The following is a 25,713-nucleotide window of genomic DNA, read 5'->3' as shown; positions in this document are numbered from 1 at the left end:
CCTGGCACAATGCACTCAGTAAGAATGTTTGAACTGAATGAATGTATGAATGAGTCTTGCAAATAATCTCTCATGTTCCCCACTCTTCACACGCTCTTCCTTCCACTTGGAATACAGGTCTTCCTGCTTTGCCTCTCCTGATCCCTTGGGTGTGTTGACCTCTTCCCACTCATCCTTGAAGATTCAACCTTATCCTCCTATGATAAATGCTCTCTGGTTACCTCCCACTTTTGCATTTTTCATGTGTACCTCTACTTTAGCACTTTAAAAATATTATTGAATTTGTTATTTGCACATATTTTTCTATATCCTTCAAAGCATAAGAAAGAGACAATGCTTCAGAACAGTGCCTTAAAAAATTTAGGTACTAATTGGGGATCAGAAAATGATAACCCAAAATGAAGGCCTCAGAAGCAAAGTTTCTCTCTGAGCTCTTCCTACACTCCCAGGTCTTCTTCATTCTCCCCTAAGGTGAGCCATAGGAGATGTTAGAAGAGTAAGAGGTTTAGGACATCTAGGCACAAGATTTCCCAAAACACTGGAAGAGATTGATACATGGTTTTGGTTCATAATTGTCGATCTTTGAGAAATCAGAGTGAAAACAAAATAGGCCAGAAATCTGAGTGTGTGTTAGACAAATACATTCCACTCTTCAGAAAGACAGAGTCTAGAAATACAAATTTTCAAGTATAACATCAATTTCATGAAAATTTCTAGAATAAATTTTAAGCATTTTATTTGTAGTCCATTTGAGAGGGAAGTAACTAGCATGAGTTCTCTCAGGACAAGTCAGACTACCATAGTCTTCGTTAGTTGAGGGTTAATAAATTTTATGCAGGAGGGAAAGACTTCAGACACAATATGTGTACATTTCTGAAAATATTTTGATCCCTTTTTTCCTGATGTATTTTTGGTCAAGTAGTCCTAAATGACAGTACACACAAGTGAACACTCTCATTAAATCAGCAACCTTGCCCGTGGGACATTAACTAAGATCAATTCTGATCTGAAAGATGACTGGTGGCTTAACATTTCTGTATCCCTTGTCTTGGCCTTGGCACGGGAAATATTTTCACTAAATGTAAATGAAAATATAAAATACTTTATTGCCAATGATGGAGATCACAAATGCTTGTGGCGGGGCATAGCAATGAATTGCCAGAATCAAAATTTAAAATGATTTTTCAGTTTAAAGTGATAGATTGGGGCCGACGCTGTGGCATGGCGGATAAAGCCACTGCCTGCAGTGCCAAATTCCCTATGGGCACCAGTTTGAGTCCCGACTGCTCCACTTCTGACCCAGCTCTCTGCTATGGCTTGAGAAATCAGTAAAGGATGGCTCAAGTCTTTGGGCCCCTGCACCCCTGTGGGAGACCCAGAAGAGGCTGCAGGCTCCTGGCTTCGGATTGGCGCGACTCTTACTATTGCAACCAGTTGGGGAGTGAACCAGCAAATGGAAGACCTCTCTTTCTCTGCCTCTCTTTCTCTCTCTCTGTATAACTCTGAATTTCAAATAAATAAATAAATCTTTTTTAAAAAACAAAGTGATAGATTAAAACCAATAATATGAAGATTTTCCATGTACATAGAATCTCAGTTAATCATCATAGTAGTGGATTAGTATTATTAACTTACCCTGATTTATTGTATACATGGAATGTGAGAGACTCTTTGTATGAGTTATCTTACTTAGTCTTTCTAAATAAGCCTCTGGTATGGCTGTCATTTCTCCATAAACTCAGAATCAAACCAGTGCCTTCTGTAAGGTCACAAGGATACTTCTGGAGCTGAGATCTAAAAATAGGTCAATCTTATGGGACTGGCATGGTTAATCTGCCTGCAATACAGGCATTCCATATTGGAGTGTTGGATCAAGTCCTGGCTGCTCTGCTTCTGATCCAGTTCCTTGCTAATACATCTGGAAAGGTAGTAGAAATGTCCCAAGTTCTTGGATCCTTGCCACTCATGTGGGAGACCAGTACAGAGTTCTTGGCTCTTGGCTTCACCATGGACCAGCTCCAACTCTTGGCAGCCATTTTGAAGACTGAACCAGCAGGAGGATCTCTCTGTCTCTCTCTCTCTCTCTCTCTGTGTCTGTCTTTCCCTGTCACTTTGTCTTTCAAATAAATACATAAATGTTAAAAAAAAAAAAAAGTCAATCTGACACCCAAACTGAAAGCCCTCTTTCCTATACTTTGACTCTTTTTTTTTTTTTTTTTTTTTTTTTTTAGCTAAAATGTATCAGAAAAGATTGATTTGGTACTTTCTGTCAGAAATTCAATTGCACAAGTGCAGAACGTATTGATTCAGTTTAACAGTTCATGTGAAAAAGTGTGAAGGGTTTTGTCTGTCTGTAAGCATCTACTGAATCATCCAATTGAGTAACTGACATCCCCCCAAATGAACACAATCTTGGGCTATGGAATGGTGCCCAGAATAAGAAGGGCAAGAATCACAGTGTGCCCTACCACGGATGAATATGATATTTGGTTATAGGCACTGGACACAGGAGAAGCATGTCAATTTGAATACACCAAGATATTTGGACCAGAATGGTGTACATAGTCATATAAAAAATTGTTGAAGAAGCTACAGCATTCAAAATGAGCTACCATTAGCTATATGTAATATAGCCCTGTAAATGTATACAATGAACCACACTCTATCTAAATATTTTATAGTTTTTATTATATATTTATTTGTATTTTTTCCATTTATTTGAAAGGCCTGAGAGACAGATATACATCTTCCATCTGTTGGTTCACTTCCTGAATGCCTGATATGGCCAGGGCTGTGACAAGCTGAAGCCTGGGGCTCAGAACTCAACCCAGGTCTCCCTCCCAGGGCGCACATTAGCAGGAAGCTAGATGGGAAGCTGAGGTGGACTTGAACCCAGGCATTCCAATATGGAATGCAGGTACCTCAAGTGGCTTCTTAACTGACAATTTTAATTCATTTCATTCTCACAATAATCTTGCAATGTAGGTACTGTTATTATCAGCTTTATCTTATAAATGAGGAGGCACAGAAAAGTCATATAAGCTTTCTCAAGGTGACAAAGTCAAAAACTTGAGAAATGTGGGTTCTATCTTCAATTGGAAAAGGAGATTAGAAAAAGAATTATATGCTTGCAGTTATGCCAAAAAAGATACAGGCAAATGGAATTAAAAGATAAGTTTATTTTGATGCAAACTAATTTTGATTTGTTTAAGTTCCCACAGCTAAAAAGGTGGCAGGAAAAAGTCTGGGACACAAGTCCCAGAAAACCCAAGAAAATCCAGGAGATGGACATATTTTGCAAATAATTTAAATGGAGAGGGTTTTTCTTGGATTCTTAGTTCAAGAAGCATCACTGGGCACTGCTATTGCTTAAGACCAGCCCAGTGCTTGTTGGAGAGGAATAGGAAGATTAAAAGAGAGAACAGGCAAAAATCATTGACTTTTCTTGGAAGGGTTCACTGTTGAGTGGGGAGATAGATCTGAAACCAAATCATTTCAATGGAGTGAGAGAAATTGAGAGGTCAATGGCATAGAATCTATGTTCTTCCTGTTAAGTAGTTTTACTGTCATCAACATGGGTGCCAGGGCACCAAGCACTAGGGGCCACCATCTTCAACTACTTTTCCCAGCCCATTAGCAGGGAGCTAGATCGGAAGTGGAGCATCCAAGACTTTAACCAGCACTCCTATGGGATGCCTGTGTCGCAGGTGGCAGCTTAACCTGCTACACCGCAGCACCGGTCTCAGGATACATTTATTTAAATACAGACTTCAAGATTCCAACGGAGCATTTGTGTACTTCACCCGTGATAGTTAAACAGTTCTGTCCAGAAAGAAGAGCACAACCACATGATCACAGGCACGGCACAGATCACTGAGAAGACCACGCGGTCCCCCTGTGCTCTGTGGATGGTGGTGAGAGTTGATTCTTTGGAGCTGAGATTCTTCATGTGTCATGAGTCAACAGGACTACCTGAGTAAATCTCCCTTGTGCTTTATGAGCCTATGATTCACTTTTCTAAAGGACTCAGCCACGTTGAGGATTCCTTTTACTTATCTGGTAGATTAAACTCTTCACATTCTTAAAGAGGTAGGAGGAAATGGTTCAAGGTGAACAAAGTGGTTTTGTTTGCTTCCCTTCACCAACCGCTTTCCTGCACCATTGAGCTGAGTGAACCATTGCTAAGGAAGAAGTGAAACATTCTAAGCTCAGGGGGACTTTTGGACACGGATTCTGAAAGTTCAGCTGCGTAATGTTGGCCAGCAGAGTGGTCGGCTGGCGTAAGAAAGACGAGAAGAAGAGATCAGAACCAACCATGAAATAATCGGGCCTGCAAATCCAATCTAATCTAATCATGCGTTTGTTTATTCACTTCATATAAAAGTCTCTGAAGAATGCACTTGAGCACAATATAGAATATTATAACATACACTGTGAGAAACGCTTGAAACATAAAACGTCCACCTGAAACAACGCAGCGTTCATAGACACACAAACCCATTGCTCATGCCCACTTGTGCCACTTTCTTCAACTACTGAGTCACAATGCTGAACTGAAGCATGGGACATATTTTACAAACTGAAACTGACACCAGGAAGAGGCCTAACAAGTGTTATCAGAAGAAGCTTCACATTTGCGTAAGATACTGCATCAGTTCACATTTTGTTATAAAAATTCACATTGTTTTATTGTTTTCTTTTGTAATGAATGGGAACATGACATCCCTGCACACTGGCAGGCAGGAGGCTAGCTCTTCAAAGTCAGTAGTTTGTGAACACGCGGAAGAATCATCTGTGAGCAAATGTAGTGTTGCTTTTGAACCGAAGTCACAATTAGAGTAGAACCCAGTTAGAACCCAACTCACGCGTATACAGATTTGGATAGAACATGGGTATAAACTACATCCCATTGCCCGCTATCCCTATCAAACTATACAAAAGTAAAAGCTCAGTATAAACCATTTAGTATCTAATGTGAGAATCCTGTTTGCAAAACCAGTTCATAAAGGGGTTGGTGCGTTATTAACAACTCAGACAGGGAAAAGGCAGACTCTCCGAACAAAGGCCCCAGGTCCTTACTGCCGCGGGGGCTGTACGTTGCTCTGAAGCAGTGCTTGGGTTATATAATACACAATACAAAATCTTACAAGAAAAAGTCGCAACTCTTAGGCAGAGTTTTCTACACAAATTTAACACCACCATTGGCAGGCAATGTTAGATATATAAATTAATAACTTACAAAACATTACATTATATACATTAAGTAATAAATACATGGTTATAAACAGGAATGGAGGTGTTAGTGCAGAAGGCAGTGCAAGAGAAAGACGGCAGCATTAAATTGAAAACAGCATCATTGGGTGAAGAGAGGAGGGCGGGGGAAGGGGGACCATGCAACTCGCAGTGGCACAAGGGGTCCAGGACAGAATAGGACACACTGCCTTAGTGAGCTGAGTTTGATACAGATGGTCATGGTGTACAATACAACTACCCCTTCCTACCCCCTAGTTTGCTCAACTTTATTCTGTTTACAGCAAAACAGTGAAACTCTAGACGAGAAGAAATACTGTTGGAAGCAGGCAAACAGAGATAAGTTATAAGGGCAACTGGTGGAGCTGGATTGGACAACAGGGCAAGGAAGTAGAATGTGGTTAGAAGTGTATCCTCTCCGCCTGTTTGCAAGCAACTGTAGTAAAGTGAAAGATATTGCCCAAGAAAGAAGGAAGACCGTGTCTTTTCCTTTTATTTCTCCTCCCCAGAAACAGCCAAAAAAAAAGTTTATGTCAACTTTGAATGCTTATCTGTGTAGAAGTTGCTACTAAACTCTAGATATTCAACAGGCATTTAAAGACGTGAAAATGTTTTACAAAAAAGGCACACAGGTTGGCAGACAAAGGGACAGGGGAGCAGATTTATCAATGAAGTAATTAGTAAGTTCACTCACTAGCAGGGACAGGTTCCTGAAACTTAGTGCGGAAAAAATCTCTCAGTTTTGTGTCTTCCATTTTCAAGCCATTTAGTTGTGATCGAAACTGGCCTCCACTACCACATAAAGCTTCAGCTTTCTACCACGCTTGCAAGCTAGGCAAGCCAAGTGTGGGATTTCCTGAGCTGCTATTTGCTTCATGACCTTGCATTCTGGCTCCAAACTCAAGTAACTGGAAAGGCCAGGTGGCCCTTGTCCTGTGCAGGCCTCGGCCCCCACGGCAGGCTGACCCTGCCACATAGCTGGCATGCTTGTCAAAGGTGGAATGTCCATCTCCACGGGGAGAGGGAGATTATGTGTCAACTGGGGACTTGTCTTCTGTCGCAATGCTCACGTCAGTCTCTCCCAGCAAATCCCTATTTTCTGGATCGATCACACAAAGTGTCTTTGTGCTGCTGAAGTAGCTGTGGCCCTCGGCCTCCTTTTCAGGTCCTTCAGAATCCTCCTCTTCGAGCGTCAGTTCAAACTGAAACTTCTCCATGAGACCCTGACAGTCTCTGTTCCCCTCGTCCAGCGGCGGGGAGGGACTCTGGGGTATCATGCTCTGATACCAGTTCCTGTTATCTTCTAACGTATCCAGAATGTCCTGCGCATCAGGCTGCACCAGATCTGCCCAGGTCTCCCACAATGGATGGACAATGTAGTCAATGAACCCAACCTGGAGAAAAAGAAGAGTGTTCATCTGTTATTGTGATGAGCCCTTGAACACCACACAAGCTTTCCTGGTCTCTCCTGCAAACGGAGGGCAATAACAAAGCCAGGAAGATCTATAACAATAGCGGATTGCACTATTTGAGCACTTTTCGGTATGGCTGGTCCTACACTGGACACAGTATATGAATTATCCCTCTAAATCCTGCTAAGTACCGGTATCTGACCTTTACAAAGGAGGAAACTAAGACTCACTGAGATTAAATATCTTGTTAGAGCTCATGTGATTAATAAGTGGTGGAGCTAGGACTTAGCATAGCCAGGGTCTGAATCCAGAGCCTGTGTTTGTCTCACTACAACAGATTGCTTTTCCTCTGACTTGTGCCAGGTTCAGGAGGCTGGATGGAAGCCTGGCTGGGAAGGACTTTTCACTGCTTGCATTCTCTGAGTCATCCTCTGAAGAAGGAAGCCCCAGGTCCAAGGGAGTCTGACTCAACATTCTTTCCCTGATACCTTTAAACGTTGCCACTGTGCCAAAACGATGGGGAGCTGGCCCCTGACTACTCTGGGATTTCTCAAGCTCCGTGGGATGCTTTTGGCTTGTAGCAGAGTTCAATAAAACACCTGAAAATCCTTCATGCCCCTAAACAAACAAAGATCCCCTCTGTGAACACGTCTGCAATTGTTTGGGATGTATAGAACACACAGTCATTTCCATCAGGAGAAAGAAGGGCGAATGAAAACAATTAAGCAGTTCCTCTTGCTGGTGTTCTGTGAATAAATACGAGGCTTATGGCTCTGTTATGGTTTACACAGGGGCTATGCATCCTGCATGAGCTAGCTCTGTGGCCTTATGCTGACCTCCACATTGTCGGACAAACAGGAAACACTGGGGGAAGGGCAGGTAGAAAGAAAGAATAGGCACTCATTGAATGAGGGAATGGAATTCCCCTGTCATGGTCTGGGGAACCAGAGAGAGGCTGCATTAGGATTCAGAAGGAGATGAGCAAGGCCACCCACGGGACATTGTATAGCTGTCTTTCCACGCCACTGGAAACTGCCCTTTATTATCATTCTGGTGGTTGGCCAGTTACTTAATGCATCTAAACTGTATCATATGCAAAAGCCTTTGTCATATGAGGCTCTTTCCTATACATTCTTCACCCTGGTGCTTTCCTGCACTTAACAAATAAGATTCACACCAAAGTCAGGGCATCTCTAATCTGCGTTGGTTATGAGAAATTAAGTGTAGATGACTCAGATACTTCTCTTGCTTCTACCCACTCCCTTTTCCTCCTGTTTCCTTCTTTAAATGTGTTTAATGGATTTTAGAGACTGTTTTCAAGGTGTTTTCCAGGGGCCTGAAATAAGCTCAAGGCAAGGGAGAAAATTGAATAAGCTGAACACAGTGCAGTCATTTCCTTTCTTCCTTTGCTTTCTCCTGCTGAAAAAAAATGTTTAGGGCTTTTTGAAAGGTAGCTGCTAAGGTGTTTCTTTCCTAGATCAGGGGATAAAAGAGCTCCACAGAGTGTAAGAGCACCTAGTAGAGAGTTTTATTGCCAGACTCATCAGGCAGTGTTCAACAGGGCCCATCTGTAGGAAACACAAGAGGGAAGATGGTGTCATGGCAACAGGGAGCCCCATCCACAACAGTGGGGAGTGAAGAGCTTTCGATGGAGGACAGCGGGGTCACCAAGATGTTGGTGAAGTGTACCCAGAAGACAGCTTCTCCACCTGATACACTGGGAAAACAGCTGCTTTATCTATCTCATAAGGCTATGTGGAGGTCTGAATGGGATGATGTATAGAAAAATGTGACGAAAGACAAAAGAGCATCAAATAAATGTAAAACATCACTGTTCCGAGTGAAATCATGTGATTCCTCTTTATTTATTTGCTCCAATTTAGGCTTCAGAATCTTGGAGTTGGCCCTGATTAACTGAATGTTCTCTTGCATTTTATGATGTACTTTAGAGTACCTTCACTGATTTTAATTGGTTTTCTCTAAGAAGGCAATAAAATAATAATTACAAAGGAACAGTACAGTGATATTAGAAGTATATGTAAATGTGGGGTTTGCAGACAGTGGGGAAAGGGAATCCACACTACCAAAAGCATTCCTGATGTTTCTGTGATAAAGACTTTGGACAAGCCCAAGAACTACTCTCAATCACAGCCACCTGCTTAATCCATGTGTCGCCTGAAGGAAATGACAGTCCCATGAGCCACGAAGGCTTTGTAGGGACACCTACACTTTCTAGTGCTCCATACTCTTAAGCTATTGATGTTTGGGGCATTTCTACCCTCTTTTTCTTTAGAGTTTTGTCTTCCATACGCAGCACATGAGAACCTGTAGCTTTGGACACAACTGGAAAATATCAACATGTTCCAAAATGTGCAGGTGCATCTTGGAAGGGAACACTGGACAATGCTTTGACTATGAGACTACCTCTGGGAATGGCAGCAGAGAATTTGATTATGAAGAGGCAGCAAAAACAACATGCTGGAAGTCAGGGTGAGGAGCAGAGCTCCTGGGGGAAGACAGAACAGGAAGAAATCTGAATGGATGCATGGGAGGAGAGCAGCATTCAGGCCAATCCCGTGGACTGCTAGGTCACAGGCAGTTACCAAATTGTTGGAGGGTATACAGTCTAAATTTTGATGGGTTTCTGAAGATGACTGGTCCTACCATGTGAAACTGAGCTTAACGGAGCAGGGAAATTCGTCATGAGTATAATGGAACAAAATAGATAACTACTTCATTATCATTATATTTGTATCTGTGTCTATCTCTCCATTTATCATCTATGTGTCTTCTGTTAAGGAAAAGGAACTAGTTAGAACCCTCCATTTCTACAACCAGCAGAGCTCACAAAAGCTTTGAAAATCTTCTATTAGATACCTGAGACTTTTCCACAGAAGCTGTGTGCTTATCACACATCGGGCTGATCTCCATTCCCCTCTCCCGCTCTTTGTCTCCCTGCTGGAAAAATTCCTCCATGATGCGGTCGGTCCATTGCCGATACAGCTCCAAGGACTTGGTGGGGTTGCTCAGGTCTGCACAGTGTACCATGTTGCGAAGGACCTGCAACCAAGTTTAAGAAACCTCACTAAAGTAGGTGCACATCCTGCCAGCACATCTTCTCCTCACTCTAGTGTGCCCAGTATCAAAACCCAAGAATGTTTTAGTTGGATAATAATTTCACTGTAGGCACCAAGAAATGCAATCTTGCGATGGTGTCAACCAGGGTTTCTTATTTACCATTATACGGTCCCAAAGGGGAAAATATATGTCTTCTCAGGCTGACAGTTATCGAATTTAAAAACTGAAAGGGACATAAGAGGTCAGATGCTGCTATCGTTTCCTTTCCTCAGTTTGGAAAGAATGCAAAGAATTACTCAAAGTAGATGTCTTCATATTTTCCACTTGTGGAAAGAGGAGACCATCTGATGATAATTTGTACAACCCAAAACAGACCTAAAAGCGTCTAGTCTATGGGATTTGTATCCAAACACAAGTTTTTGGAACCAACAGTCACGTATGTCCTATTACAAATAGATCTTACAATTTATTTTTAGAAGTAAGAAATTCAATAAATAGGGTTATGTTTTTCCTCATAAATTCGAGGACAAACTTGAATGTTCATTTTCCTTAGCTTGTTCTTAAAATAGTCCCTAATATGTAGTAGCTATCTGGGACACACAACTAAGCTGAATTTATGTTTCTTTTCCTTTTCTAGTTGTTATTTGAATTGCTTTGGCTTTCCCTTTCAAATTAAATACCTGTATACGATCAGTATAGTTGTCCAAGAGAAGAACACCTGAACTTGTAACTTTCTTGGTTTCCACCATTGTCTTTAGGTCTGCCAGCAGGCTCATATGTTTGGACATATCAGTTGCTAATACCTTGGATAGAAAGAAAAAAAAACCTCTCTTAATAAATTCACTCTACCAGAGAGAATGGGTAAATGTAAGTGGGGAATGTAAAGAGGCTGAATTCATACCATGTCGATAACCATTTTCCTGAGTGTCTGACGCTGTTTCTTGGTGAGATTCTGGAAGATGTCACAATGTTCTTCTTGCAGTAGTTTGAAACCCACGGCAAGATGATGGTTTTCCAACACAGATTCATCATTGTACATCAAAGCAAGCTCTGAATCTAACACACAAGGAAAAATGATGACTGAATACAAAGGGATACAACCCAAACACTGGCAATACCTCAACGTGGCACCAGATCTAGCTCTCCCCAAATTATTGCAAGAACCACCATCCACATGTCGTTTCCTCCTAGAGAAGTGTCCCTTATGAATACAATTAGTTTCTAGCAAAAATTTTTTCTAGTGGATATTGGAGCATAAACTTACTCTTTGATTAAAATTAACTATCTCTAAAATTGTTTTTTTTTTTCATTCTACACCAAAGAAAAAGAAATTGACATCAGGAAAGGACACTTCTGAGCAGTTAAAAGGTATTTGTTTAAATTTCAGTTTGTGATTTCCTTTATATTGTAACATACTATGTTTTGGAAAAGGCTAAAATATCACTAAACTTTATCAAATATATTAAGATTTACAAACCACACTCATTTTGCCACCTTCTACCTCTGGCAAATCTGGTTTTCGGATTTTTAGAGAAGATAATATGTTGGTTTAAAATTTCATTTTACCTAAATAACACAGCTTTTTGGAGCTTCCTATAAATATGATAGCTAAACTATTTTTTAGAATAACTCAGATATCGAATTTTCTGTCTTCTTGGTTCTCTACACCAAAAGTTACAATGTCAGGATACAGCCTCTAGCCTTCCTTTTGCACAAAAGAATCACAGAATCTTCAGTTAGACAAAACTCTGCACTTGGGAATATGATCACCAACGTTATGCAACCACTTTTCCTCTTCGTCAAGAATAAGAAGCAGTGATGGTGATGTGTTGCTACTTGCAGGTTCTGCCCCTCATCGGTCACTTATTTAACAGTGGGCTTTCAGGAACGTCCTCAGGTAGGGCGGTAGGCTCCATGGAGTCATTTGAGGACTCCTAGCCTGTTCACCTGTGATCGAGGGCACAGGTCCAAAAGCAGGCTTTATATGTTGCAATGCTTCAAGTGATTATAGCAAAAAAGACCATTTTTTTTTCCTGTGGCCTATGTATATATATGGATGGATTCAAGGCTCCACACTATGACAACTGGTATAACCAAAGGAGACAAGCAGCTACCCAAAGCTTTCTTTCTTTCAATAGAAGTATGATATTAAAAAAAGGAGGGCACCCTACACCTAGATTACTCAGATAGTTTCATGGTAAAAATGTCATGATGAGGACTGATGACTCTTTCATTACAAGTAGCTCAAACCTCATTTCTATAAAAACGTCAGCACTTAATGTCAGTCATGACCACAGCATGATAACCAGTATTCTCAGAAGAAAAAGTACTCAGATTTTAAGCTCCTAGAGATAGTGCATTATCTGAGAGAACGAGAGAATGGGCAAATTCTCCTTAGCATAGAAACCAAACAGCGTGAGCACGACAAAACCTCTGAATTTTATTTAGAATCCTAAGGACAGACCAAGTCTAAAGGTCACAGGAGTCACCCTCCACGCTACAGACCATCCATCAACAAACCTATGCCGTTGGAAGAGAGTGTGTAGAAATGTTAATGATTCTGCCTTCTGAACTGTGGAAACCTATTTCAGTGCATTCGGGGGAATTGTTGGGAGGCTGCCATGCTCCAATCCCACATTTGTGTCTGTTTCCTCCGCAGAGAAGGACACGTGTAGGTTACTCTGCTCTGTGTGAGAGCCTTGCATCGTACTGAAAGTCATTATCACATTATTACCAAGGCCTTCCTTGTCTTTACTGGATAATTCCACATCTGTTATTCTTCCCTTACACATTGTATTTTACAAACTTGGAGTACTTTTTATTGCTCTCCTATGACCCTCTCCAAGTTTTCCATGGAGCTCAAACATTGTGCTGCCAGACTGGACATGGTATCCAGGAAAGACCTGACCCGACTGAGTGGAATGGAAGGATTACCTCATTATTACCCTTGTTATTATCCATAACGAAAACTTTGGGAGGAATAAAGTACAGTGACTCATACAATTATCTGTACTAGTGGTGAACTCACTTGTGTTGATGAGGAACTGGTTGGAGACTCCAGGATGATCAACGTCATGGATGGCGGCTGCAAAAATGGCAGCCAGAATCTCCAAATCTGTGAACACAGCCTGCGGAGCCAAGGGAGCACAGTTAGGTTCACTTCAGTTAGGTCCAACTTCATTTCAAAGTACCTCATTTCATTCTTGGTAAAGGTATTGCTGACTTATAAAACACCTCAGTATGGTAAGTCAATTAAATGTAGATTCTGTTCCTTATCATAAAGTCTCTGATGTGCTGGAGATGATGGCTCTAGCTCATCCCCACATCAACCCTGCAGGCTGAGGCTTGGAAAACATCAGCACAGTGCTTTCAGTGTGTGCAAACACCTGATGTTTGCTTCTTGAAGGAGTGGTATAACAGCACGGTACTTATGTTCAAGCACATACAAGTTGAAAAAGCAAGTCAGACTGGCTCTACTTTCAGATATAACAACCTTCATACGCTTTCATGCTGAGTAACTTAGATAAAAAGGCCAAATTCCAGATTCATAAGATAACTAATAAACTATTTCCCAAAGTTAACTTTATAGTTTGGTCACAAACTTTAATATATTCAGGAATTCACTCATCCAACATGTATTCACTAAACATGTATTCACTAAATGTTTACTATAGGCAAGATTTGAGAACATCCCTAAGTGTAGCTAAGGCCTTGCTGCTCAACTCTTTCAGGTTAATATCATGACAACGTCTCTGCCCACAGGCATGCATAATGATTGAAATGATCTAGTATTTATTAGGCCTGTATTGCTGCGGATTCTGGGGCTGAAATGTCTTTCCTGATCCTCTGTGACTATTTAAGTCTTTGGCCCTTCAAACGCCCATTACATTTCCACTTGTTCCATCAGGACCTATCCTAGCACTAAAGGACACGTTGAAATCTCCCTTCTTTAAGTTTGCAGCAGGGGCCAATGCTGTGGCATAGTGGGCTGAGCATCTGCCTGAGGTGCTGGCATCCCATGTGAGCACTGGTTTGAGTCCTGGCTGCTCCACTTCTGATCCAGCTCTCTGCTATGGCCTGGGAAAGCAGTAGAAGATGGTCCAAGTGCTTGGGATCCTGCACCCATTGTGAGACCTAGAAGCTCCAGGCTCCTGGCTTTGGATGGACCCAGCCCTGGTCATTGCAGCCATTTGGGGAGTGAACCAACAGATGGAAGACCTTTCTCTCTGTCTCTCGCTCTTTGTGTCCGTAACTCTATCTCGCAAATAAATAAATAAATTCTTAAAAAAAAAAAGCTTTGTAGCACTCATAGCCAATTTCTGGCCACACAGTAGGTATCTTATCATTACTAGTGGGTCATTGATAAACACTATTTCCCCACTCTGTGATATTTATCAAACACCTTTAGATTTATTTTACTCTCTTAAGTCTTCTTGGGTTTACTTTCTTAGAAAATATGCAAGAGTTGAGGACAGTGTAACTTTCTTCTCTTCCAGATTGAGTCTTCAAGCCTGGGGCTGGATAGGATATGGCCAGTCACTTCTTAGAGTAGGGCAGCATATTTTAGAAGTACCTGGGGCCACCATTTCCATCTGTCCAGGAAGATCATAGCCTGCTGGGCATGGTTTTGATTATACATGTGTGAGGGAAGGAGTCAAGGCCACCTTCTCAAATCATATCTGGTAAGATGGAACACTGGCCCCTTCCTTCCTTAACCATTACTAATTCCTCTGTTCTTCTAGAATTTCGGTTACTTTTTCTTTACCCTATACAATCAGTTTTACGAACTCTTAGGAGAACAAGACAATGGATACTTATTCTTTTTTTTTTTTGACAGATAGAGACAGACAGTGAGAGAGAGACAGAGAGAAAGGTCTTCCTTCCGTTGGTTCACCCCCTAAATGGCCACTACGGCTGGTGTTGCGCTGATCCGAAGCCAGGAGGCAGGTGCTTCCTCCTGGTCTTCCGTGTGGTTGCAGGGGCCCAAGCACTTGGGCCATCCTCCACTGCCTTCCCGGGCCACAGCAGAGAGCTGGACTGGAAGAGGAGCAACCAAGACTAGAACCTGGCGCCCATATGGGATGCTGGCACCGCAGGCAGAGGATCAGCCACATGAGCCATGGCGGCGGCCCCTAGATACTTATTCTTAATAGGAACTTTATTTAACAGCTACATTACATTCCTGTCATTCCCTCTTCAGTGCCTGGAATGGTGTTGGGTGATTCAGACCAATCCATGTATATTGAGGATACGATACATATCAAACACTTTGAAACACATTGTAGCCCCTTACTGGGACTACGATGAAGAGTAAGCATGGTCCCTGCACTGAGGATTTTGTTAATTGCTTGATAATTAAATAGTTTTCAATTGGGGAATGAACCAAGGGAAGGAAGACCTTTTTCTCTGTCTCTCTCTCTCTCTCTCTCACTGTCTATAACTTTACCTGTTAAATAAAAAAAATAGTTTTCAATGTAAGGGATGTTAAGAAAATGTTTCTCTGATATTTGAAGGCAAAGCAAGATGAAATCCATTTTTATAAATAATCCAATTTATGGATGCTGTACTAAAAAGCACCAGTTAAAGGATTCAAGTTCACCCAGTTATACTAGTTTTGTAAATATATATTATATTCCATTTTTCAAAAAAGATGGACAGATATGCAAAATAGATCATAACTACTCACATCTAATGCTGGTGTAGAAAGAAGAACATGGGTTGACTGGGCCACATCAGCAGCATGGAGACTATTATGGTATGCCACATCAGAGTGGTAGTGGTCTTCCAAAGTCATCATGTAGGTCACAAATGTGTCAGATGAGATTTTGAATGTCTTTAAGAGGTCCCTTTCCTGTGTAGTCAAATGGATTAGGACATAAATAAGTAGATGTTGAAACATGGAAGAAGTTTAAATCAAAAAGGTGAACTGGGATGAGAAAAAATCATGAAGAAACACCTAACTGGATGATCGACATTCAATACTGTTTACTTACTTGGAATATAGCATACATGATGCATGTTAGGGGCCTATTGTGTGAATATCCAGCCACATTGAAGATGTTCAGGCCCCATTTATTCAGGTCTTCCAGTTCCTGTAATCGAATTTAGAGAAATTTAGGAATGAGGACAGTTTTGTTAGCAAACCTCATTTTTTATACATTTACTTTTTGGACCACGGCTGCCTAAGTCTGGAATTTCTATCTACAGTGCTCTAATCGCATGACAATCTGAAAATGGAATAGTCCAGGAGGTTGGGTATCCTCTTCACAACTACAGGTTTCTGTACATGTTTTGATTTATAAATGCAGTTGCTGAACTTGCCATGCATCAATCCTTAACCAATGTTGTTTTCAAAAGTAGCCTCAAGTGCATAGAGATCTTTCCAGTCCCATTGCTCTGTCTCTCCCTCACAGCTCACTGGCCCATTAGTAACTGTCAGAAAACAGTCTCACGGAAACTCCTCTGCCCTTTGTTTATTATCACTAAGAGTAGGTTAGGGAGCCACTGCCGCCAGAGCATGCAGAACTCAACCAAAATATAATGTAAAAGGCCATGAAGAAGGCCAGCCATGAATTATATCCCAGGACTCCTACAGCACAGGTAGACCTGGAGGAAGCTTCATTCAGGCCTTGTTTGGGGATTATTCCAAGGTTATCTGACTTAGGGGACAATTTATCCCATTCTGAGTAACTTCCCAGATTATGGGATCCAGGAGCTCCCACAGAGGATTGGCGTAGCGTTTTGTCAAGTTCATTCCAGCGACAGCTTTCAGAAGTTGTCACTGAATGTTCACTTGCTCATGTAAGCTCAGTTCATATCCACACAGGCTAAGAGGATCTCAGTAGTGCCTTTGTAGAGCTGCTTAGAGGAGGAGTGAATTTTTCCTGTGCCTTCTTCCACTGCTGGGGTCTGGGCTCCACAGTCAGCGCTGTCAGTGTCTCTTCATTTCTGCTCCAGCCCTACCACTCACTGCAGATTTTCCCATTAGTCTTTGGCATACTGTCCCAACACACGTCCTCTGGGATAATACAGAGCTACTACTGGCCTTCCCTTGAACTTCCTCAGTGTCCCTTCAGAAGGATTCTTTTTTTTTTTGACAGGCAGAGTGGACAGTGAGTGGACAGTGAGAGAGAGAGACAGAGAGAAAGGTCTTCCTTTGCCATTGGTTCACCCTCCAATGACCACTGCGGCTGGCGCACTGCGCTGATCTGAAGCCAGGAGCCAGGTGCTTCTCCTGGTCTCCCATGCGGGTGCAGGGCCCAAAGACTTGGACCATCCTCCACTGCACTCCCGGGCCATAGCAGAGAGCTGACCTGGAAGAGGGGCATCCGGGACAGAATCCGGCGCCCCAACCGGGACTAGAACCCGGGGTTCCGGCGTCGCAGGTGGAGGATTAGCCTAGTGAGCTGCGCACTGGCCCAGAAGGATTCTTTATTCATGAGAAATTGCCCTTTACAGAACCCAACTCAGGACAGAAAGCAAAACAACAAACAAGCAAAAAAACTAACATGGGAAAAGGATATTCAGTGGGGTGTCCCAGCAAGGTACAAAGGTGCTTCATTGGCTTCCTTATAAAATGTAATAACAAATCAAAGGCAATCCCGACTATCTGCTACATGGTAGATGGGCATACACTTACTGTAAGGCAGAGTGCTACATGCACACACCCCCAGCGCATACACACCTTGGCCAGGTGATCTTCATTTTCTGTGTTGACTCCAAAGCGTGAGATGCTTGTATTGTTTAAGCTTGAACTATGCATGAGTTTCTTTACTCCGCTTATCTGTGTCATGAGCTGCTGCTTTTTCTTTTTCTCGCGATCTTTCTGGGTAGGAGATGGGATCTCCACGTCATTCTGCTTATCTGCAACAGATAAAGCAATATGTTTTTCAGCACATATGTGTCAATGGGAATCCACGGCAACATTCAACACCGCTCTACCATCTGCAGTGAGCTTTGGATCTTACAAAGGACTCTCTTAGTATTATCATACTGGATCTCCAGGGCAGTCTTGTACTGGTGCAGGAAAATCTAGGGTTTCAGCGCTCCATGTTATTCTTAGGCAAACTGAGGCTTTTTTTTTTTTTTCAAGCAGTAGCAGTGATAGAACTCAAGCCCAATTAGGCTGTCTTCAGTGTAATTTAGGAGAGTTACACCGATTCATTTTCAAAGTGGAGCACAAATATTTCCATGTATATTTATAATGAACATGAGTAATTTGTATGCTTGTATAATTAAAATCCTCCGCTGGTGAAAACTGTGTTAATAAAAACAGGTTCATGTTCCGTTCATTTTGTTATATTTTCATTTATTTTATAATTTAGAACATCCATATGACTTTAGCTGGATTCAGTTAAATGGGCAGGATATACATTAGGAAAGTAAGTGTTCATAATGTTCAAATATTTACTGAAAGCCATGACTTACTACCATATGAGGTTTATAATTTTAGTTTTATTTCATGTCTGTGTCTATTAATTCTACTAATAATAGATCTATCATTTGTAACAGGAATTACACTTACGCACATATTAATGTTTATGAAAATATTTCTGATCATCTCACTTAATATTTTTACACTTGATCTTAGCCAAAAGGCCGAGAAACAATCATGTAATATTTTTAAAGTTATGTTACAACAATGTGAATAGCAGAGGTAGGATTAGTGAAAAACAAGGGTCTGCCTGTTTACAAAAGCTCTTGTCTTTACATTATGCTGTTTAAAATATCAGCAATCAAATATTCTAGTTCACCCCATGGGAGATGCGGGAATTTCTGAAAAACGCCTTAACTCTTTCAGGCCACACGGATGCTGGTGTGTCCACAGAGGCAGTGAGTCATTAAGCTGCTTAACTGCTGCTCTATTGAACTCAATGACACCCTGTGGCTGAAAGAGTTAAGGCAGCTTTCAAAAGTGCCTCCATTTATCTCTGCTTGTTACTGTGAAGATCATTATGAAGAGGACTTCTCCCTTTGAAAAAAATGACATGCTTCTAGATGGCATGCTGGGATCTAGACCGTTTGCCTCCACAGCCTTGCAGATGATGGCCTGGTCACGTGTTCTCCCCATGGACCTCTGCCTGTCCTAGGCCCCTGAGGACACTTCATCAAATCAAGGCAAGCCCAGTGAGACAGTACCAGTGTAATTATACCTCACCACTTGGCTGGCTGTAGGGCTATCACACGGGTGTTCTCCAGCCAGAATACCCCAGGATATTCTGCCCCAAAACTCCTACTCATAGCCTACGGCTTTTTCTTTGCAAGGATTTTAGGGATCATCTCAGAAAGTTTAGTGGTTTCCAACTTAGTCTGACATCAGAAGAACCCAGGAAGCTTTGGAAAAACACAGATTTATGGGCCCCACCCACCCTACTGAATCAGTATTTTTAAAAAGATTCCCAAGTGACTTGGATGAGCAGAGGCAGGTCTGGGAACCAATAACGATCCCACACTTTCACTTTTCAGATGAAGTCAGCAACTTTCCCAAGCTCAAAGGGCAACTTATTTAACAGATATTTATTTTGCAATACTTTATTCCAGACACAGTGATTGAATAGCTTAGAACCCATGCACTGGGGTTCCTGTGGGGGAAAAAAAAATCTCTTTCCTGCTGGGCAATCTCTGGCATAAAAACTGTATTAAATTATTTTTGAAATTACTTTTCTCCTTGTCGCTTCACTCTTAATTATTAGTAGCTTTTGCTAAAATGAAAGACAACAGTCTCAGCCCGTCTCAAACCCCATTTTTCACATCAGGTGAGAGGCTATGCTGCAGCACCCATAACCATCTGCAGGGGCACTAGCAGCTTTTTCCCTTTTTAATGAAAAATCCCGTGCACCCCTGAGTGATTGAGCTGAACCTCGCCAGTGTCTGGAACACGGCAATAAAGGAGACCATTATTTCTGAGTACTGCCAATTTGACATTAGTGGGTGTTTCCCTGTGCAGGCATCAGAACCACTGGTAAGTTTCCCTATTCTGAATTCCCTCCTGTTAAATGCTTAGCCAGCACTGTGTGGAAATAACCTGAAACACAGAAACCAAACATCACCAACATCATCAACATTTGGTGAATTCGAATTTACAGAGCAGTCACAATGCAGTAGGGAAACAGTTGGCCAGTATAAAACAAACAAGAAACAGATGCAAAAAATAAAGTCTAATCAAACTGAGGTGTTTTTTATTTTGCTAGATCCCAGCATCGCTGAATCATGCAAAATTCCTTAGGGCTTTTCCTCGCCTGTTGAAAAGTGTAAATTCTAGGTTTTGAGATGTTAAGTAGGAAACTTAAAAAAATTTTCTCCATCTGTAAAATATTAACTAATTTGTAATAATATCGCACCTACAATTTTCCTCTATTTATGCTTCCTTTATCTATGTCCTGTTTTTTCTTTTTTTTTTTTTTTTGGTTTCTTTTTTTTTTTTGACAGACAGAGTTACACCGTGAGAGAGACAGAGAGAAAGGTCTTCCTTCCGTTGGTTCACCTCCAAAATGGCCGCTACGGTCAGCACGCTGCACCGATCTGAAGCCAGGAGCCAGGTGTTTCCTCCTGGTCTCCCATGCGGGTGCAGGGCCCAAGGACCTGGGCCATCCTCCACTGCCTTCCTGGGCCACAGCAGAGAGCTGGACTGGAAGAGGAGTGTCCAGGACAGAATCCGGCACCCTGACCGGGACTAGAACCCGGGGTGCTGGCATCGCAGGCGGAGGATTAGCCTAGTGAGCCGCAGCGCCGGCTGATGTCCTGTTTTATTTTCTACTTAAATCAGATAGATTTATTTTTGCTTATGCCAGCAACCTGGCACCCATATCATAGTACAATACCAATAAGCTCCAGCATTGGTAAATGGTCTCTAGCCTGCCTTTCTGTGTGGCCACTTGGACACCACCTTTTCAGATGGGCACAATGTAAGTTTTTGTCTCTTCCCGGGATGGTGCATTTTAACATCCAATGGCTCTTACTGACGTATATTGTTAAGTCTCACAGAAAATGCTGAGGTTTTCTCATTTTGTGCTCACTGACAGAATTACCATGTTCTTTCATAAAACAATATACATACTACTTAACTGTCCTTAAATGTGACTTTCTTCTATACTTTCTGAGTCCCTCGCATCATTTTTGGCTGGTTAAAAGAGCAATAGGATATTCAGGTCTAGATGTCAAGGGAGCTAAGTCCTATTTCTAGCTCAGGGATATCTCAGGCAACTGACTTTGATGGAGTTCTTGCATCCTTGTGGGACGCTGTTGCTGTTTTCCCTCCTGATGCCACTGAAGTCCTTGCAGATCTGACAGCTTATGAAGTAGGCTTGATGGTCCTCCAGGGACACCCACCCTGCTCACAAGTTACAGCTCAGAGTTCCAGACACCAGCAGCAAGCTTTGTTTGTTTGTTCTTAGCATTGTCACATTGTAACATCAGGAGTCATCACCAAAAACCCAGGTTGTCAGTTACGTCTTTGCAAATCAGAGTCATATAATGTTAGATTTGGAAAGAATTTGTGACCTCATATATTCCAGCACTCCCATTTTAACAAAGGCATCTTTTGTTTATATGATAGCTTTTTCCTCCCTATATATTTTCTCAAGAAGATCTAAAATTCTACTGGCTATCTCTTCTGTGTAATGGGGTTTGCCACGCACACACTCAAACACATACTCACACACATACCCATGTCACACCATCCTCTTAATGCTAACAGTCTGTAAGGATTGAAAATTTTAAAAACCTTCCTCAACAATTTGCTCTTATAATTTAATGTTTGGAAAAATGAGAAGCCAAATGCGAGCCTACATAGCAGATAGAATATTCAAGAAAGAGTTGACATTTGGCCATTCTTGAGACACAGTATTGAGACTTGGAGCTCATCTTTATTATCTTCCCGTCTTGCTTCCTTCATAGCCTCTGCTGATTAAAAAGCTTAATTAATCAGTAGATTAAAATATCCTTCTTGTCCTTGGTAAGTGGTATTGATGCCCACAAATGAAAAGGACTCTTAAGTCCAGTTATGAATGATGAAGGGCTCAGAGACTTCATGGAGCTCAAACATAGCACTGAGAGTCTTCTAAGAAGACAGACAAGCCATTTATAAAAGGCTTTTAAAATGTACACTTATGAAAACAAAAATGGGTTCTTTCACTTATTGATGTTATTCTCCTATCCCATCGCCATTAACTTGTAAAATGTCCCTGAAACACCCCTCAGTTATTTTTCATAAGCTGGAAGTGTCACAGAATAGGATATATCCAAAATGGTCCCTGGAAGAGGAACAATGGGGGAGAAAGGGGATGAAAAGGCTCAGGATGTAATGCTTTCTGTTCAAGTACAATCTAACCACCGCTGGGAGCTCAGGCGCATGAGAAATTCTTCTCCTTTGTTCTTTGTTGCAAGTGCAGCTGGAGAAAACCAAGTGCTGCAGACACCACATCCTAACAACAGTTAGAATGGCACTTGTTCCTTGTGCTGAGTGACCCTCGGCTGCAGAGTAATGCGGTGAGCTTTGTACTAGGCTGCTCAAAGAGAAAGCTAATTGATCTGCTGGCAGCAGGAACTGCCTTGGTGTTAGAGAAATAGAATTGATTTTTAAACATAAAACCTGAAGAGGTAAGTATTTCCCTAAAGCACCAAGGCAAATGCTCACAGGTCAATGATGGCTGGCAATGCCAAAAAGAAGAAAAGGTATGCTGTAAGAACGGATCATTTCCCTGGTAAATGAACCTTTGCAAACAAGGTTTAACTAAGCAGTAATTGAAAGTCAACATAATCAAAATCTAAATGCTACCCATTTACTTTGGAGTACCGATTTGCAGATTCTGTAGGCTTTATTAAATCAAAATAGTCCAAATAGGCTCACAGACAGTAGAACTGCCTTTAAGCCTGGGATCAGAAATCCCTAATAATCAAACAGGGTGCATGACGGTAGCTGGGGATCATCAGGCAGACCTTTTCAGTTAGCGTCATGGGTTAGATACTAGCAATGTAGCAACAATGACAAATAGAAAAAGGACCAGACTGGGGAGATAATACTGCTGGTTGCAGAAAATGAAATCTTTCAGAGAGATGAAAGCCCAACCCCCTACCCCTGCCCATTTATCTTTAAGAAATAGCAAAGCATTCGTCCAACTATTTCCAAAGCTCATTCTCATGGACAATATCAGTACAGAATTATTCCTGAGCCTCATGCCTTATAAAACGCTTTAGAAGAAACCCAGTTGCTGGACAAATGTAAGGAATACAATGTCAACAGAGTCAATGGAGCCATCTCTCAGGTGTGAGGGGTTGGCCCTCCCCATTACCTCGAGATCTGAACAGAGATGGAACTGGATCAGGAGAAGGTAGGGGGACTGTGCCCATGTAAATCCAATCAGTCCCTAATAGCCTTCTGCTTTTCATACATATTTTCATTCAGTTTTTAAAAAATCACTTCCCTTCTTTTACTTTGCCCCATAAGAAATGTCCTTAGTTCTTATTTTACACGAGTTTGGTTTTCTAGGACCTAAACATACTCCATATTCATATGGGGATGCTTGATGAGTTGCAGAGAATCCTGCTAGAAAAGCTGTTATGGGACAGGTTTCTCCCCATTCATGTCTTACCTAAGAAAGTGTTTGAAATGTATTCAGACACCTGGTTCCCTGATCGGCTCATCTCTGAGAGGTGTGTCAGCTCCCGGTTCAGCATTCTTTTGAACTGTTTAATAAAGAACAAAAATGCATCAACCAACTGAAAAAGAATAAATTATGACTTTAAATTGTCTCCAACTTTACCGCCCGGTACCAAGAGACTGAACAAGCAGATACCACTAGGTAAATAATACTGGTTCTACAAAATACAGTGGCTCTTTCATTTGACATTATTCTAATATCACCTTCTTAAGACTTGTGAAAATTAATATTTGATTTCAAGATGCAAACATAAAAAAGAGATCTTAACAGAGGTCAAGATAATTTCACTTAAAATCTAACTACTTTTAAAAGCGCATGCCTTGGACATTAAAATATTATTTGAGTTAATAATCTGATATTGAATAAGAGGAGATCATATATGAAAACTTTAAAGAAAAAAGAGGCATCCATTAAAAAACAGAATTGACTAAAATGAATTGAATTAAAATATGGCACAATCTGTTTAAATACAATGTAATGTAACATGCCCTGATTTCATAGTCGGAAACCCCACTGGGTCAAATTAATGCACAAAATAAATCATTACAGCTGTCTTCTCCTTCACAGAAAGCATATAGATGTGTTTCACATTCTATCAAAGACAAATAACACAAATCAAATTAACCCACCTTGATGTAACCCCAAGATACAGATAACAAATAGTTTGCCTCAGGCATTTTGGATGTTCTCCTTGCCACAATCCACAAATCCCTTGGAAAAGAATTCACAGTTCTGAGAGAGCAGTCCCGAAAAGAGCAGGGAAGCCCTGCAGATCCAGTGGTAAAAGAATCACAACTTAGAAAAGACAAAGCTTCCAAAATTGCTGGCATTTCCTAATCCAAGCAAAACCCATCTTCGCACTCCATTCTTGCAAGAAGTCTGTGCTGCCTGCTTATTTCCTGGCAGGAGAAAGTAATGAAATCAGGCATTGCACGAAGGAGCAAGAGCCTGTCCAAATGTATTCAGCTGGCTGCTTTGCAGCACTTATGAATTATGAATAGTTCTGGTGGCCGAAGGGGTTTCCACTCTAGATTAGTCCTACTCAGCTGAACTCTGCCACGAAGCAGCAATTCTTTCCTGAGGACTTGCCAGGCAGGGAAACACAGCCATCTTTTTAAAAGGAGAAGATTAAAATGGAGGAAGCCCCATGAATATTTAAGCAAATCTGAAGTCCGTACCCTCCCCCATTTCAACTAGGTGTTCCTTAACCCTCTCTCTCCACCACAGACCTGCTGACTGCCGATGCAGCTCTGCAGAAAGCTCAGCCCCTCCAATCCTTTCAAAGGCTTGGTGCCCTTGCTTCATTGACTCTCTGAACCTTTTTTAAAAATGGCTAAAGGTTAGGACTATGGCTGTTTACAGACTACGTTTCCAGTATACAAGAAGTTTTGTTTTGTTCTGTTTTGCTCTTTTAACCAGATTGTTGGGGGATTATTTGCCCACAGATGGTATGCTGAGGCATGCAGCCTTTTTTCACAATAAAATGAATGGGAATAGGATTAACTTGTTTTATTGGAAAAGTACTTCATATGCAGCATGAAATTTTCTGCAATCCTTCAGCTCAGTAATATGCATATTAGGATGCATTTGACAAATGGATTGAGCTCCTTTAATATTTCCATCTAGGATCTACAGTGTGTTAGGAAACACCAAATATCATGCTGGATGAATGGTGAATTATTTGCAGCTATGAGTGATGGCTTATTTGGTATTTTAGTGCTACATCTTGTAATTTATGTTAGAAGTATTTAGAAGTTAAATTATTTTTTATTTTATTTCAGCAACCTAGGGCACGTTGAGAAAAATATTCCTTTCCTATAGAGGTCTCTCTCTCTCTCTCTCTCTTTTTTCTCTTCCTCTCTCCCTCCCTCTCCCTCCTCTCCTCGATCACCCTGTCAGCTTTAGCAAATAGGCAAGAGGAAGGTCTAAGAATAGAGCCCTACTGCAGTGGGATTCCCAACCCAAGCCCATCCCATTCCGCCCCTCCCTCCTCTCTGTCATCCTACCCCTGGACTCCCAGGAGTTCCTGTGCAGCAAATTGGAGGAATATAGCAAAGCACCATGGCAACAGCCTCAACTTGCAATTGGCTTTCTTTCCTCTGAGGCACTCCTCTTTCAATGAGTATCCAGAACCCAACAATGGCTTCACTTCAAGCATCCAAGCCCCTGGTCCTGCCATGCTGATGCCAAGAAGACCTGCCTTTTGAGGTGAAGCTAATGTAAGTCAGTATTCCTGCCTGCTGGGCCACTGTCCTGGAAAAGGCACAGCCATCTTTTATTGTGGGTAACTCTACCTGATCCTTTGTATTTTCCCA

At 41.6% G+C, this 25,713-nt stretch overlaps 1 protein-coding gene across 2 annotated transcripts in view; it reads right to left on the bottom strand.

Moving 5' to 3' along the window:
- Window positions 1–4,342: 4,342 nt before the first annotated feature.
- The window catches only part of PDE4B (phosphodiesterase 4B), a 457,454-nt gene continuing 436,083 nt past the window's right edge, over window positions 4,343–25,713 (bottom strand). For both annotated transcript variants that reach the window (XM_062191495.1, XM_062191496.1), the window contains 9 exons: window positions 23,330–23,423; window positions 17,425–17,603; window positions 15,734–15,832; window positions 15,427–15,591; window positions 12,769–12,868; window positions 10,642–10,796; window positions 10,421–10,543; window positions 9,540–9,722; window positions 4,343–6,644 (listed from right to left, as the gene is read on the bottom strand). In XM_062191495.1, the coding sequence (XP_062047479.1) occupies window positions 6,279–6,644; window positions 9,540–9,722; window positions 10,421–10,543; window positions 10,642–10,796; window positions 12,769–12,868; window positions 15,427–15,591; window positions 15,734–15,832; window positions 17,425–17,603; window positions 23,330–23,423 (1,464 nt within the window). In that variant the 3' untranslated portion in view covers window positions 4,343–6,278. The remainder of the gene's footprint in view (window positions 6,645–9,539; window positions 9,723–10,420; window positions 10,544–10,641; window positions 10,797–12,768; window positions 12,869–15,426; window positions 15,592–15,733; window positions 15,833–17,424; window positions 17,604–23,329; window positions 23,424–25,713) is intronic.

The sequence above is a fragment of the Lepus europaeus genome, chromosome 5, assembly GCF_033115175.1.
Source record: "Lepus europaeus isolate LE1 chromosome 5, mLepTim1.pri, whole genome shotgun sequence".
Taxonomy (NCBI): domain Eukaryota; kingdom Metazoa; phylum Chordata; class Mammalia; order Lagomorpha; family Leporidae; genus Lepus; species Lepus europaeus.
Note: the sequence above shows the minus strand (reverse complement) of the source record. Positions and strands in the feature narration are given on the sequence as shown.